This window comes from Varanus komodoensis, unplaced genomic scaffold (assembly GCF_004798865.1).
Source record: "Varanus komodoensis strain SLA01 unplaced genomic scaffold, ASM479886v1 scaffold1, whole genome shotgun sequence".
Taxonomy (NCBI): domain Eukaryota; kingdom Metazoa; phylum Chordata; class Lepidosauria; order Squamata; family Varanidae; genus Varanus; species Varanus komodoensis.
In genome coordinates, this window is record NW_025335268.1 from 42,464,463 (window position 1) to 42,479,782 (window position 15,320).

A 15,320-nucleotide genomic window follows, 5' to 3' on the forward strand; every position below is an offset into this window, starting at 1 on the left:
TCACAAAATTACAGAACAGTAAGAGAGTTGGAAGGGGTCAAGAAGGCCTTCTTGCTGCAGGACATCAATTTACACCATCCCACTCAGGTGACTGTCCAGTCTCTTTCTGAATGTCTCTAGTGTGGGAGATCCTTACAGATCAAGCAGACAGAAATGTTCTTCCAGCGGCCCTGGTTTCCAAATGTGCACAGATAATTGCCAAAACCCACATATTTGTACACAATTAAGTTTTATGTTGTGCTGCAGTTTCATGAAATAGGGATCAAGATTACTCTGCCTGTGGATGCTCCTTATATCTACAGATCTATTCAGAAAAGTTTTTCTTGGTTGTTTTGGTGCTTTCTTAATAGCAGTACCACACTGCCCTCTGTTGGTAAGTTCTGGGAAAGAGAGCCAACGATACTACCTGTTTTTATTCAGTGACATGCTGAGAACTACTGCAATGCAGGAATGCTCACACATCGCCAGCCACTAAGAGCACGGCGCCATGATTCTGAACAGACAGACAGGGGTGGTGGGGGAAATGAATTGATAATACATGTACAATCTGTCTTTGGGATGGTGAAGACCCAAGATTTTGGGCCGCTGTGTTTGGAAGATATAAAAACTTTAAACTTTTTGGAGAGTGGAAAATATACTTTGAGATAGATCAGAGATGACTACTACAAGAGATGTTGAGGACTGGAGGTCCCATTATAACAGTGGCTCATAAGAACAGAACAGCGTGAGACCAAAGACCGACCCAGCCTCCTTTGACAGTGGCTAGACATCCTCTGTGGCTTCGGGGATAATGATTTTGATCACAGCACTCCCTGTGATTTCTCTCCAGAATATCAACAATATAATCAATAGCCATTTTATGGAAACTTAAACTACAATCCTTACCTGCTTGTTCAAATACTTGCTCAAAATTATGTATCATTAAAATGGCTGGGGTTTACTTCTTTGTTAGATTTCAGGGCCGGGCGTTTTTTCAGGTACTTCATCTTTACCTCAGCCTACAAAGCCCTATACAACTTGGGACTCATTTACCAATCTGCCTGGTCACTGAAGCATCGGACAACATTCTCCTGATAGTTCCCAATGGACTGATGGCCTGATTAGAGTCCACCAGAACAGGAGAGTTCAGAGTGGTGACTCCTTTCTATAGAATTTCCTGCCCACTCCCCACCCCCTTTTGATGCCTGCTGAGAATGTCTTTGCTCCTGACCAGCTACACTTTTAACAGTTTTTAATGAAATGTTTTATTGCTTTATCTGTCCTATCTTTTTCTTGTTCACTCCTCCAGGATCTGCCAAAATATGATCTACAAATGCTGCAAATAAATAAAACCTCACAGTCACACAAAGAATGGAAGCCCAGAGACAAGAGAAAAGGCTATCTTTGGGCTTGCTTGAGAGTTTTTGGAATTTGGTCCATCCCAGGTTTATCAGGCACCAGCCCTTGCCCGCCAGGCACAGCCAAGCTCTCCCTGCTGAACTACTGAGTGACATCCCAGGCCGTCTACTGCAATGTCCCATTCCTACCACCTATAAGCACCATCAGTGCTGTGCTGAGTGCTCATTGGCTTCAGCTTTTATTGCAAAAAGTGGCCTTTCTTGGGCATGAAGGCATTTGAAAAAACATATGCTCTACTTTTCTGTAATTTAATCCACCGGTACAGCCACTGGAAACACCAACTATTGATTCCTTGAGAGGAGGTCATGGGAGTGGACCCCCATGATGCAAGCAACCAGGCTGATAATCTTGTTAAACTGACCTCCTTTGGTAATGGGACGATCTAGAAAAGTTTTAAATAAATCTCTGCCTTGCCACACTGGACTGGCATTTTTGTGTACAGGAAGACACAAAATCCAGCTCCAATCTGGCTCTACTCATGCATATTTGCACAGAACGTGGATGGGGACATGCCTGTAAACACATCCCTCTGGGAAATGATGCAGTATAGGTTGGTAATAGCTTCCTAGGATATGCATCTGCATGCGAGTATGATCCACTTGAATCATCTACTTTCAATGGATGTTCCTTTGAACATGTATCCAAATGTGCACCCTCACCCTGTCCCAACAGGACAACTGTGCATGACTGGAAGAGTGCAACGGATTATTTTCCTAGTTGTCTTGGCAGTAAGTCCTCTTTCCCTCAGTTTTCATCCCTTTGCAAAACACATTTTGCACCATTTCCCCAAAGGAAAGGAGTGTGAGAACAAAGCCCAAGGGGGTGCATTTCAGGTGAGCAAAATGTTTACCAAAGTGCTTCATTTTGTTCACATCAGAAGTTCCTTCCAGATCCCAGTTCTTTTTTTGTCTTCTGCCAAATATTCCCTTCTTAAATCCACACAACAGTCCCAAAATCTGAGCATTATCTATCACTTTGTGTGGCACTCCATTAAAGTTGCTTCTTAAAGCTGACATTCATCACCACCTATCCTTATCTTGCTTCCATGAGGCAGAATACTATTTTACCCCAGGCTCTCAAATTGTGAAGTCCATCCATGGGCTACAGCAGCTTCTTCTTCTGCTGTGCACAGAAAGCCATTATGAGAAAAGTCTTGGTTTGGATCCATCAATTATTGCTGGTGGCAGCGATTTGATTTCCCATTGATTGGAGCTGGTGTCAGCTAGCTTGGCTGCAGTAAACCTTTTTCTTCTGGCTACAAGTGAGAAGGTGTGTGTCTTCCTAAAGAAAAGATATTTATCTGCCAAAAGTAGAGTGAACAAAATTTCTGATTCTATCTAGTGTTTCAGTTACACACCCATTATGAAATGAACAAAGGAAAATAACAAAACGAACAAAGGAAACAAAATACCAGTGATACCAGGTATTGCAGGATCAGTAGCATCTGATCCTGCAATGATGTTAGATGTTCTGGTGGCATTCACTACCTCTGTGTGAACTTTGACCATTAGTGATTTGCTCTTTACGAATGTGGGAATTCCAGTGGCATCATGGAGCCTCCTGTTAACAGGCAACAATTTTGCTCTCCAATTCAAGTGGAAAAGCTCACTATCATGTTGAATAAATTGTGTCACCACTGAAATTTCACTTGGGCATGCAAGAGCTCCATTTGCTTAGTTATTGGCACATTTTCAGAGCTCTGGCTTGCAGCCTCTGTTCTTGCCCAGAGAACCCGTATGATACAACAGCACAAGCTGCACAGAATAGAGGAAAGCCAGGTGCAAGCCTGACTCACTTCCAGCATTGACTGGAGGAGCAGATGCTTAAGCAGCTCACGATCTCTCAGTCTTATACCTCAGGGTTCTTGCAAAGTGGTTTCTTTGAGCCTTTGGAAAAAAACCTCAAGCACAGTGGCGCTAAGATTTGTGTTTCATGCATATACAATTGTATCAGGATTTAGACTGTTATCATTCCGCACTGTGCTTGGGCCCAACTCACAGGCGTGCAGCTATTGCCAAGAAAATATGCCCACCTTACTGAACTGCTGAAGCACCAACCAGGATCCCAGCTTAGGCAGTTCTACCCCAGGTCTGCTCCTAAGCAGCATTTAAGAGACCCACCGGGACTGCAGAGGCAGGGCTGGGGTTACATGCCTGGGTAATTAAACGTGTTTAGGCAAACCAAAGAGAACACTGTGTGGCTGTTGCTGGAGGTCTACTTGCATCCCCACTGGTCCAACAAGACTGGTTGTAATTGGGGAACCATGTGTTCAGTAGGCATAACGTTGGACTATGCTGCCTAGAAAAACATCTCAAAACCTAGAGTGCAAACCTGTGTGCTGCATCCCCAGTGCAGGAAATGGAAGCTTTGAGGCTTGGCTTCTATGCATCCTATGCCCTCACCCCTGTGCTGGGTATTTTATCTAGACTGCCGTTTTCAAAGCATCAGGGAGGAGGAAGGAACAAGGCTGGGAGTATGTGTGAATCTACTGCCCCAGCCTCCCTTCATTCCACCCTCAGCATGCCTCCTTGCCCCAGACCCAGTTGTGACCTTGGGAGGCAGCCAGTGCCGTTCTTTCTGCACCAGCTGCAATGGGGGGGGGGGGCAAAGGATGGCCTTGGATTTCTGAGACCCAATTCTGAGAATGCCAGAGCAGAGCAGGGCCTCCAAATAATCCCATGGCCTCCCAGGTAATGGCTGTACGATTGCCCCATGTACTCGAAAGACTGCATTCAGTCTAGCACCGTTGCTTCCGCAATACTGGCTGCATGCAGGCATGCAGGGCATGCAGGCTTTCTAAACAGCTGGCGATTCCTCAGCATCCCAACAAAGATTCTGCTGTTCAGCTGCAAAGAAACCGAGAAACATTCACAATTTTTTAACCTTTAATTGTTCAGAATACTAACTACTGGAGTACTTTTTCATATTTCTGGTTTGGTCAGACTCTATATTTCCTTCACTAGTTCCTTATAACTTGGATTTGAAGTTACATCACCATTTCCCTCATACTGCTAAACAATATAATACACAATACACATCACATAGAAAATACAATTCACATATATATATTTGACATGAGTTTTCTTCCTTTCCTATTGTGAAATGGATGAATATATCACAAGATTAGCCAGTATGCAGCTAAACACTATGCTGGCATAATTTCAACCTCAAAAATAAATAAGTATATACAAGGGAGGCAGGTGCTATGCCAACACGAAAACCATGGATTTACACTGAAAACATATGTGACAGAAGAAACAGCAGTGGAAACTGTATGACTGAAATTGTTTAAGACTACTACATGGTAGTAAAAGCAACAGATAGCCTTAATTTAGTGAAAATATAGGCAAACTGTACAATAATAGTCAGGCAATAGCTAATTCTACTTGTTCTAAAGCCTTACTCAAGCCTTATTAAATTGTATTAATTTATAATTTTTCAGACACATTTGTTTGCCCTTTTTTGACCTCTATTTTTAACCTAAAGGAAATATTACACTAAAGCTTTCTGAAAACTATTAAAAAGGAGATGCTCATATACAGGGTCCACATACAAAATGTTCTTATCTCTCCTTGAAATATTTAATTACATCAGACTCTGCATAATTTGATATCATGAGAAGTCAGTTCACATTCAGATCCACAATCCATTTGGGATGCAGTACTTAGCTTAGGTAAAGGCAGGCAACTAGCTATCTTCCATCAGCTAGCATAACTGATGGTGAAGGATGATGGGAATTGTAGGCCCAAACATTGTAGAGTCACAAGTTGCTCACCCCAGTTTAGCTCAACTGAATTCTAAATAGGACTAAATTATTGCATTTCTATACTGACTTACCAAAACAAACCAAGACAATTTACAAAAAGTTCAGAAAATAAAAACCTAAATCCAATAAAAACATAGTAAAACATTAAAAATACTCCTAGCATAAACTATAACAATGTAAAAAGCCAAGTGAAAAAGACATGCCTTAACCCTGTTCTGGAACACAGAGTGGACAAGACTTAATTCTAAAGGGAGCCTGTTCTGGAGCTTGGGAACAACACAGGAGAAAGCTCTTTCCAGCATGCTCAGCAAATAGGCCTCTGCAAGAGTGAGTGTGCCTGGCTTAGTAAGTGTGCAGGTACATGACAAGATAGATGGTCCTGCAGACAGCCAGGAAATGCAGCAATTAGAGCTTTCAAACTTAAAACCAACACCGTGAATCGAACCTGGAAAACTGGCAATCAATGGAGATCTTTCTGTATAAGGGTGGTGTATCCATAGTACTATACACTGATTAGCAGCCTAGCTGCAACATTTTGCACCAACTGAACCTTCTGAATAGTCTTCAAGGGGAGCCCCAGAGTCCATTGCAATAGTCTAACCATATTGTAATCAAGGCATGGGTCACTATTGCCAGAAAATGGTTCCTATTTCAGGTGACCTCTGTACAAGTCTGAGCTACTCACATGAAAAGTCCTCATTCTTAAGCAGATGTAATGCAAAAGGAAGTTCTGCAATTGATTGTAAAAATCTCGTAATTTATATTGAAGGGAAGCACATGCAGAGAACAGTAACAGTTAACATGATGGAATGTGTGACTGACCACTTAGTAAGTCCTGGGCCTGCAGGACTTAGAGTAAATCTTATTGGTCAGACATGTAGATGATTGTGCAGTAAATCTCTGAAGAACTAAACAAGGAAGTAAAACTGGAAAGGTTATAGTAAGGGAACTGAGGAGTGGCAAACCTGGTATCAAGCTTTGCCTCTGACTGGTAGAAATTTCTTTTAACCCTTTTAACATTAGTCCAGTGGAAAATTTATATAAACCACTATGGATACCACAACATACATCTTCTGCAAAGATTAAACAACAATGAATACCACAACATACATTTTCTAGAAAGATTACGCACACTGACTTCTGTACATCTAAGTATATCTATTGCAACCATAGGCTGTAATTCAGAACATTATATATAAATGTAGGTAAGAAATGTAAATGCTTTTGTGCAGGCTTCCCAAGGACGGTAATATGAGTCCTGTGTTTTACAGAACAATAAAATAGAAAAGTGTGTGTGAATGCCTCAATTCTTTTGGTGGACTGAGCCAACTGAGTACACATGGACTTCTTGACTAGCACACTTGCAAAATGTGTGAATGTGCACCCTGTTGTATGTGTTGGTCGGTGAATGCACAGCAGTGGACTGCACTACTTCCTCCAATAGCCAAGACACATGTAGTCTAGGCACATAATGGACAAGAGCTGGAATCAGCAGAGGAGTCTTTGCTCATGTTCCAGCCTGGTGCTTCCATGAATGTAACCCTTAGATGATAATGAGATCCTGAATATGGCAGGGTAGGTATAAATTTCATCCATTACTGTATTCAATGAAGGTTCATGCATAGGATGTGGTATCTGGCACAGAATCTCTCAATTGATAATGGTTAAAAGTAGGAATTACAGAAAAGTGAGATGTTGTATTGGACAATTTACTTTAGGTCCAAGACCATTCAAAAGTTCATGTTGCACAAAGCTCTTTATCAAGCACAAAAACAAGAGAAGCACTCCCACCACCCCAGCTGATAAGAGGTTTTTGCCATTCACCAAGTTATAAATAAGGCCCAGACTTTGCAAACAAAATTAAAGTCACCTCATCTGTACACAGCTTTGCTTTGCACTATTAAGTACATGCATTTATTAATTCACTGATAAGCATTTCCTTGCCTTGCATGATGTGGGCTGGAGGGTTTATCCAATGTGTAAACAGACCGTGCAACTTCAGGCTCTCCTGCCTAATATTTTCCAGAGGGTCTCCTGACTTTCCAGAGATGGAGAGATGAAATCTGTTTCACCTAGTTGATGCAGACCACCCCATCACAGAACACACAAGGAGAATGGATCCATCCATCTCCATATATGATCTATACTCCTTGTAAGACATACAGAGAAATACATATTTAAGAGCACTGCATCCAAAGCTTGGTATTATACTTTTAGTTTCTTCTAACACCAGCTTTGGTTTTGGGCTTTAGGACCACCTTCATTTTTTCAAAGGTACAGATGGGTTCAACATACAACCAATATGCCACTGGGGTGCAGCCCTGATGGTAGCATATCAATAGTGTACAAGTAAGGAAACAAATAGATGCATTTTCCCAGCAGTTGATGAAAGGAGGACACCTTTTAGTAGAAAGTTGCTATACATACGAAGATATAATTTCATAAGGCACAAGGCTTTGGTAGCATTTATTTTCTTGTCAGTCACTAAATCCATCATTCTAAATCCTCATGCTGTTTGCTGAATTCTTTTGTTCAGTGTATCCAGAAATTCAGAATTTTGTGCTGTGGCTCAAGGAGTCTGACATGATAATGTTTCTATAGAAGTTGTCTGAATGAGTACCATAGTACCCCTTCACTTTGTCAATAACCTGGTGCACTGGGATGATTGATGTTTGCTCTGTGTCCACTTGGATATATTTTGGTGAAGGCTTGTCAAGAAAAACATTGTCTAACGAAAAGGAAAAGAAATTGGAAGTCAATAACACTGAAAATTTTATGCCACTTGTCCACTGACAGACAGTCCCTTAGTGCAAATTCCAAGAGTTACACTTAGCTTCTTTTTATTACACAATCCTTGCAATGCTTTGCCTTCCTATAACTAATATTGTTACATAAATTCTTTGTTTCATCCTAAGTAGTCTGAAACTTAACTTTACCTTTCAGTAACTTTGATTTCACTTTCTCATTCCTATGTTAATTTTCTAGAGGGTTACTGAAACCAGACAAATGGTCCTAAAATTTCCATGAATGCTGCACAAATATTCACCATTGCATATTTTTAGTATCAAAAGAAGGACATCTAGGCATTCCCTTCCAAATCTTTTGTCATGCCAGTTTTCTAGCATCACAAACCCACAGATGCTACTCTAGTGCCACTTTACTCTCTTCTTGTTCCTAGACCACCGATCCTAGCCACTTGGAGAATCACACTAAGAATTTGATAGAAATGCCACAATGTCACACAATTAGGTTTGGTTAACTAACAACATCCCAAAGCCAGTTTCAGAATGAGAGAAAGTTATTTGCATCACACTGAACTGGCTTCAGAACATCTTAACATGCTTTGGCCAGATGATGGTATCAAGATCCTATGTCCTTCATTCTAAATATGGAAAACTAACTTCTGCTCCTGTTCACACTCCCACAGTTGCTAAAACGTTAGAAGGGACAGCATGAAATCAATGCAATAAATGCTGAATGAGCATTTATATCCCATTAAAATCAACAATGTTTAACAATAGGCATCCATTTAATATCAACCATGTTTTCTCTGGACTCTTAGGCCCAGATCTAGGTGCATCAATCTGTGCTCACTGAAGGGAACTAAATCCACATTTGCAGTTTCTTTATGCATTCACACTGCAAACCTCCATCTGACTTTGGCCACTGAGGTGGTATAAGAATGTAATTAATAAGTACAAATGAAGGGCAAACTGCCTTGGCCATGCCTAGGTAAAAAACAGTTGTAAAAAGCAGCTCCTGTAGATTTAACTCCTTGCTTAAGAAGAAATGGGGCTGCCCCTGAAATTTGCATCCTAAGTTGAGTTTTCAACCATAACATGCAGCATCACCCCTCCTACACTGTCCTCATAACATTGTCTGTTCCCATTATGCTGCACATTTTTAGCTGCCACTGAGAGGGAGAAAATAGAAACTCTAACGGTGTCATGATTAGGGATTCTTGAGGAATTTAATCACTGCAAATTCTAATAGGATGTAACCTGATGTGTACTTCATAGACTAAAGTATCAATTGGAATATCATGGTATTTGCAAGTCTTGAATGTTCTGACAATCAAGATTTTTTAAAAAATGTGTTAAAATGCATTAAAATACATATTTTCAGATAAAATATATTTAAAATATCTCATTTAAATGCAAATTTGGTTCAGATTTGCTTTTTTAAAAGAAATACACAAATTTAATCCTACTGCCTGCTTATACTTCAGAATACTATTACTAGGGTTCAAACAAAAAATGGCACAATAGAATTGATGCTGGGAAACAGTCTTGCTAGCCTGAGTATGACCAGAAGATGGAGCTCAAGTAATGAGCAATCACTTCTTCAATTAAGCAGATTATACTTACGAACATCTAAAAAATAAGAATTGCCTTGATTTATTTTAATTTTATTTGACCTAGGATAAGACTTCTGTGATAGCTCCAATTATTACTATCACAATATTTAAATATTTCCTTTGTGAAAACAATAATGAAATATATTGAAAAGAACACATTTTCAATGGAGTTTGCTAGCAAAAGCCAGGCACTATATGAAACCTGGGCTGACATGTCTTCAATATGAGGAAAATAAAGGTTTTTCAAAAGAATGTATTATAGTGCCAAGCTATAATGAAGAGTTAAAACAGTAATTTCTTTTAGTCTGAAGGTGAAGGAAAAACAGGTTGCACATTTTTTTTCCCAGTCTTATGGAAGAAAGCACAAGCATGCTAAAGCAGGTGAACATGTGCAGTAATAAATTCCAAGGGCCTTTTGCTCCCAGCAAACATGCTTTTGGCTCAGGTTCATTTTTTTTCCTGCTGCTTTTGAAAGGTATTGTTAACAACTTCTTTCCGTATTTATGTTCATTATATAACAAACATATAGGTTTCTTCATATGTTCCATCATTAAATACATTTAAAAAGGGGCCCTTTTTGAACTCTACAGAAAGTAAGTCAGTTATGCTATTTATAGCTCAGTCCTATGCTATTTCTACTCTTGAAATGGGCTCCATTAATGAAAGAGAGGGAAAGCTTCAGAAATGGCAATCACAGCAAATATTTAAGTATTGCTGATATTTAACTTCTACAGCCCATGCAGCCACCATTTTGAATACACAAAACACACTTGGGGATCGTGTTGTGTGAACCTAGTGAGTGTGGGCAATGCAGTGGTTAAATAACCTTTGCCTGACCCATGGTCCATTTGGTTATCTGTTGTGTAAACCATATTCACCAGGTTCACCCCCATGAAAACACCCAAGGAGAGATTGCAGATGGAATTTGGTATCTGTAGGAGGCCATATGAGCTACTGAGGTTTTTTGTATGTTTTCAGAGTAGTTTTGAATTTTTATATGGTGAGCTTTCTATGCTGTTAATGTTATTTGTAGACTGTATTTGGATGGTGGTTGTAAACAACAACTCCCGGTGCGCTCCCAGGAAAGTCTGGCTATTGGGTGGTATAGAAATTAATCAACGAGATGATGATGATGGCAATGAGAATGATGTAATAATGGCTTATCATAGATAAAATCACCCATGAAAAGCCATGAAAAGTTGTCCATATTCAGTCACTGAGTACAGTGAAGGAATTAAAAGTGTTCTCTAATCAATGCATGTTGAACTAAACACAAGTGAAATATACATATTTCAATTTACAACTAAAACCTTCCTAAATAGTTAGGGAAAACATCTGTCACCACAGAATACAGTAATTCCTATTGCAAGCAGTTATTAGGGCTACTAGTGGATCAATTTAGTAGTGACTTTTTCATTACCTTTTGGAGCCTAATAAATATGCATTTTGAGGAGTATAATAAAGACAGAAGCTTCTGAGAAATATGTAGTCATGTGGTATGAACCATGGTACAAATTTTAGAAATATAAGCTGCTGTGATATGAAAGTGCAGATATGAAAGTGTAGGCAAACTCCACCATCTTGACCAGCTGCAGTGAAGCATGCATACAGAAGAGAAAGCGGACTTGAAGCTGGCTTCTGCCACCTGAGAGGATGCTCTTCCCATGCGTTTGACAAGCAGCAAGAGCTGAAAGCCTTTTTGTGTGCTGAATCAGTCACAACCAATGACAGAGAAGTTGCGCAGGGTAACATGAAGCTGTATGCATGATTAGAGAGTCCCTTGTGCCAGCTGCAACCTCATGCAAGTGTTTTCACACCAACATCATGCATTCAGCCAAAGTGATGCACACTTTACCTTGAATGTTCCAGCACTGATGAAGAAATGTTCTTAGAAGACATTATCTATACCATAAACACATGAGTGTCTGAATCAGTTTCAGGGAACAGCAACTAGTTTAACAACTGCTATGGTTAAACATTGGCTTAAATTACTAAACTATATAGATCAGCTGCAGAGGAATCATTAAACAGATCATTACTAGTTGCAGATGGAATGAAATAGTATAAAATAAACCATATATCTCAAAAGATGCATATAAAATATCACCATGAACATATTTATTTATTCAACTTACATTCTGCAATTAAATTAGTCCCGAGGAGTTTCTAAGCAGATAAAAAGGAACTTGCTTGTTCTCTGTGTCATACCCAATAATACAAAATTGCCTATAGCCTAGCTAAAGAAAGCATTAATATGTGTTTTAGTTCTTCCAGACCTAGGAGTTTTGATTCATACTAATATGTCCAATAAGCCACAGATTGTGATATATACTAAATGCTATGTCAATAATTTTGACTTGAGAGTTTTTTCCTACCAAAATTCCAATGAACTTTGAAACAAAATAGCATGCAAGATGAGATAACTAAGAAGCAAAAGGAGTAACTTCAAAGGATCCATTGAAAAGAATTTCATTTTGCTGCTTTCCATGTATGTTACCTACTCTGCTTCCCCATTCGGACAGCTAAAATGCACAATGAAAATTGACCAGGCAAGACTACACATATCATACAGCCACTTTTTTGTGAAGTTATAATGTGTTCATTAAAAGTTATGAACACAGTTGTGCCATTTTCAGAGGTGGAAAAATATAAAAAATAAAAACTCCACAGCTGCACTTTTTTGATGCTCCATTTTTGTTAATGATGGCAAATGGAGAGAGGGAGAAAAGGCAGGCAGGTTCTCCGTGCCTTGGAGGGCACGGGTCTATGAAAAACATGAGTGGGAAAACAAGCCACAGTAAGTCAGAGCATGTGCTGGCAGTGCTGTGGGTTGCTCTGCAAACCAGCCCCAATGCATTGCTCTTTCATAAGGTGGCTTGGCTTCTGGTGCCAATGTGCCCATTGTCTAGGAGGCGCAGTCTGCTTTACAGAGAAGTTTTTCAGGGGATGTCAGGTGGTTGCAGCAGAGAGGAGGAAGTGGTAAATGCTTCCTTCTGTGAACTTCCTTAATAAATTATTACAGGCCAATGCAAATAAAAAGATTGCAGGTTGATATATTGACCCTTCCAGACATTACAGATATGACTCACCAGAGTGACTGTTCCTTTTAAGGTAGGTATTGGATGTGGATTTGGATTTGGAAGTCAGATAGGTTGAATTAGAACCAATGGAACTGGAAGACAAGGACTTCCCCAGATTGTCTGAGCTCTTCTTAATGATATTAGTTGCTGTTTTACTCCAATCTGAAAATGAATGAAAGCATAGACTGCCTCTGAGCATAGATATTTCAAACAGGTTTGTGGAGAGGGCTGTGGGTCCCGCACTCAAGCAGAAACTAAGTCACTCGCACTTTCTCCTTGTGGATTTATTATTGCTTAAAAGAAAACTATGCATCTCTCCTGTGGACTATCAAAAGTCCGGGGATATGTCCATGATTTAGCCTTGTACAAATATTACAGTGCATGACTTGAATTTCCCCTGTAACCACTTATACATATTATTCAGTGCTTTCCTGTCCTGCTACTCATACAACATACAACAATCAGCCCTTAACGAAGGTAGTTGAAATCACAAGTGTGTGCAAAACTACAAGGCGAACAGTGAAGCTTATCCTGGGCATAAACACAGGGTGAAATTCACTGTTTATGATGAACGTGTGTAGACTTCATATTTTTTTAAAAAAATGTGTTATAGCCAATTTTTGTTTTTGGCTCCTATTACACAAGACTATACTGAAGGATATGGGGTTCTTTTGCAAAAACAAGATCCTTTATGCCTCTGACTCATAAGCCACACTCTTTCCTTTGCCAGCATTCAAACATGCAAAAGAAGCTATTCAACCACACAAAAACAAGTTGGAGAAAAATCTCCATCTGTCCAAGTACAAAAACATGAATGTTTCTCATTCTAGACACAGTGGGCAGGTTCAGAGAGTTTAAACTTTTCCAGCCTTGGAAACACTGACTTCCCTGCATGGGACCAAAACACAAACAACATATACAAAACTATATGGGTAATTTTGAAGCATCTTAGAACATAGGGCTATATGATGTTGCTTTCCATTGAAGAGTCATACATTTCAGGAACCATACACAAAGTTCTAGCAGATAGTAGGACTGGGGCTTACTTAAAATAACAACCCTCTTATGGTACCAAGCCCTCAGACAATTCTGAGGCCACAGAAAATAGCAACCTTGTGGGAGCTAAGGAGGTCTGCATCTGTCCGGTATTTGGATGAGAGACCCCGCCAATCAAATGTCAGTGTGGTGGACTCTACAATGAAAGAAAGGTGAAATATAAATGTGATTTGAATAAGTGTGTGCGTGTATGTGTATTACCTGAGTTGTCTGCCAGCCTGAATCTACCACAGCAAAGATGTCGTCTCCATTGTTTCTGTACATTTTCTTTCATGGCACAGTGGAATATAAATATAAATAAACCTGAAACATGGGCAGAAGAAAAAAATAAAAAAGAATTTAACACACTCTGCTACAGAAAGCCTTTACAAAAATTGTATTTCTGAGTTTTATATTGTAAAACTCTGTAAATATTTTCTTAGTGCTTTATTGTATTTCTAAGGCAGATGGCATTAGGCAGCGTCCAAGGCTTAACATATGAATTGAACACTGTTTTTGTATTTGGATAGACTTGTCTGGTTTAGCATTCTGTGTTCCATATGTAAAACATCCACTTTTTGTTATGCCATTTTTAAAAAGCTGGACAAGCATGAACACTGACTATCATTACCTGAAACACTTGTGAGTCATGAAATTGTGCATATATTTGTTATGAGATACAATCCCTGATTATTAGTGATGGCCACACTCCACAGGTTAGAAGTTACCATTTCCTTCAAAACTGTAGGAAAGGTCAACTCATTTCTAAGCCAGCCTGATGAGTTTCTGAGTCATTGCCAACTAAGCCATCCTTTGACTTCTTCCCTTCTCTTCTCTTAGTCACCAGTGATCTTCATAAACTGTTTTCCCTTCAATCCTAGCACTTACCTGCACAGTGATGCTATTCCAGTAGCATTGAAAGCAAGTGGAATGGAAAACCAAAGGAACAGCAGCAACTGCTTAGAGAAGTGGGTTGCTGAGGCACCTCTCACATCTGAGACATTAAGGGCTGTAGTATTTACACAAAGTTTAACTGAAACAATAGGAGCTACTAAGCCTTGTATTTCTAAGAACAGAAATACAGGTCTCAATAACTTTTTAACTTGATCACACCTGATCTACACATGGATATCCAGAGGTTTCTCAAAAGGGGGCTTGCCAGTCTAATTTGCCTTGGCTCCTCCTCCTCCTCCTCAATTTCTATACTGCCCATAGCCAAAGCTCTCTGGGTAGTTTACAGCAATAATCAGAGAATCATACACTCAATTATTCATGAAATCTGAATTTTAAAACCTGGTTACAAGTGTTCACTCTACTCCAACAGTCTTCCTTCTTTCTTCCCCCTATACTTGTACTGTTAGTTGTATATTGATATTGTTACCTGCTTAGAGAGTCCTGTCAGGCTATATAGTGGCATATAAAATTTGAAAAACAAACAAATCACTCATCCAGATTCTAAGCAGGCCTGACCCTGCTTAATTCCATGATTAGCCAGGATTAGGCACTTCAGGGCTATACAGAAGACATGACCCTAACCATATACATCTAGGAGCAATATTAATTCGGCAAGGGGCGGCATAGAAATGTAATAATAATAATAATAATAATAATAATAATAATAATAATAATAATAATAATAATAAAAATAAATTATGGAGTTTAGGAGAATTTTGCTAACTATAAA

At 39.4% G+C, this 15,320-nt stretch overlaps 1 protein-coding gene across 1 annotated transcript in view; it reads right to left on the reverse strand.

Annotated features, from left to right (window-relative positions):
- Positions 1–4,269: 4,269 nt before the first annotated feature.
- Positions 4,270–15,320, reverse strand: part of ADGRG6 (adhesion G protein-coupled receptor G6) — a 108,211-nt gene continuing 97,160 nt past the window's right edge. Inside the window, exons 22-24 of the mRNA XM_044423491.1 lie at positions 13,859–13,960; positions 12,611–12,763; positions 4,270–7,892 (exon numbers count right to left, since the gene is read on the reverse strand). Of these exons, the coding sequence (XP_044279426.1) occupies positions 7,714–7,892; positions 12,611–12,763; positions 13,859–13,960 (434 nt within the window). The 3' untranslated portion in view covers positions 4,270–7,713. The remainder of the gene's footprint in view (positions 7,893–12,610; positions 12,764–13,858; positions 13,961–15,320) is intronic.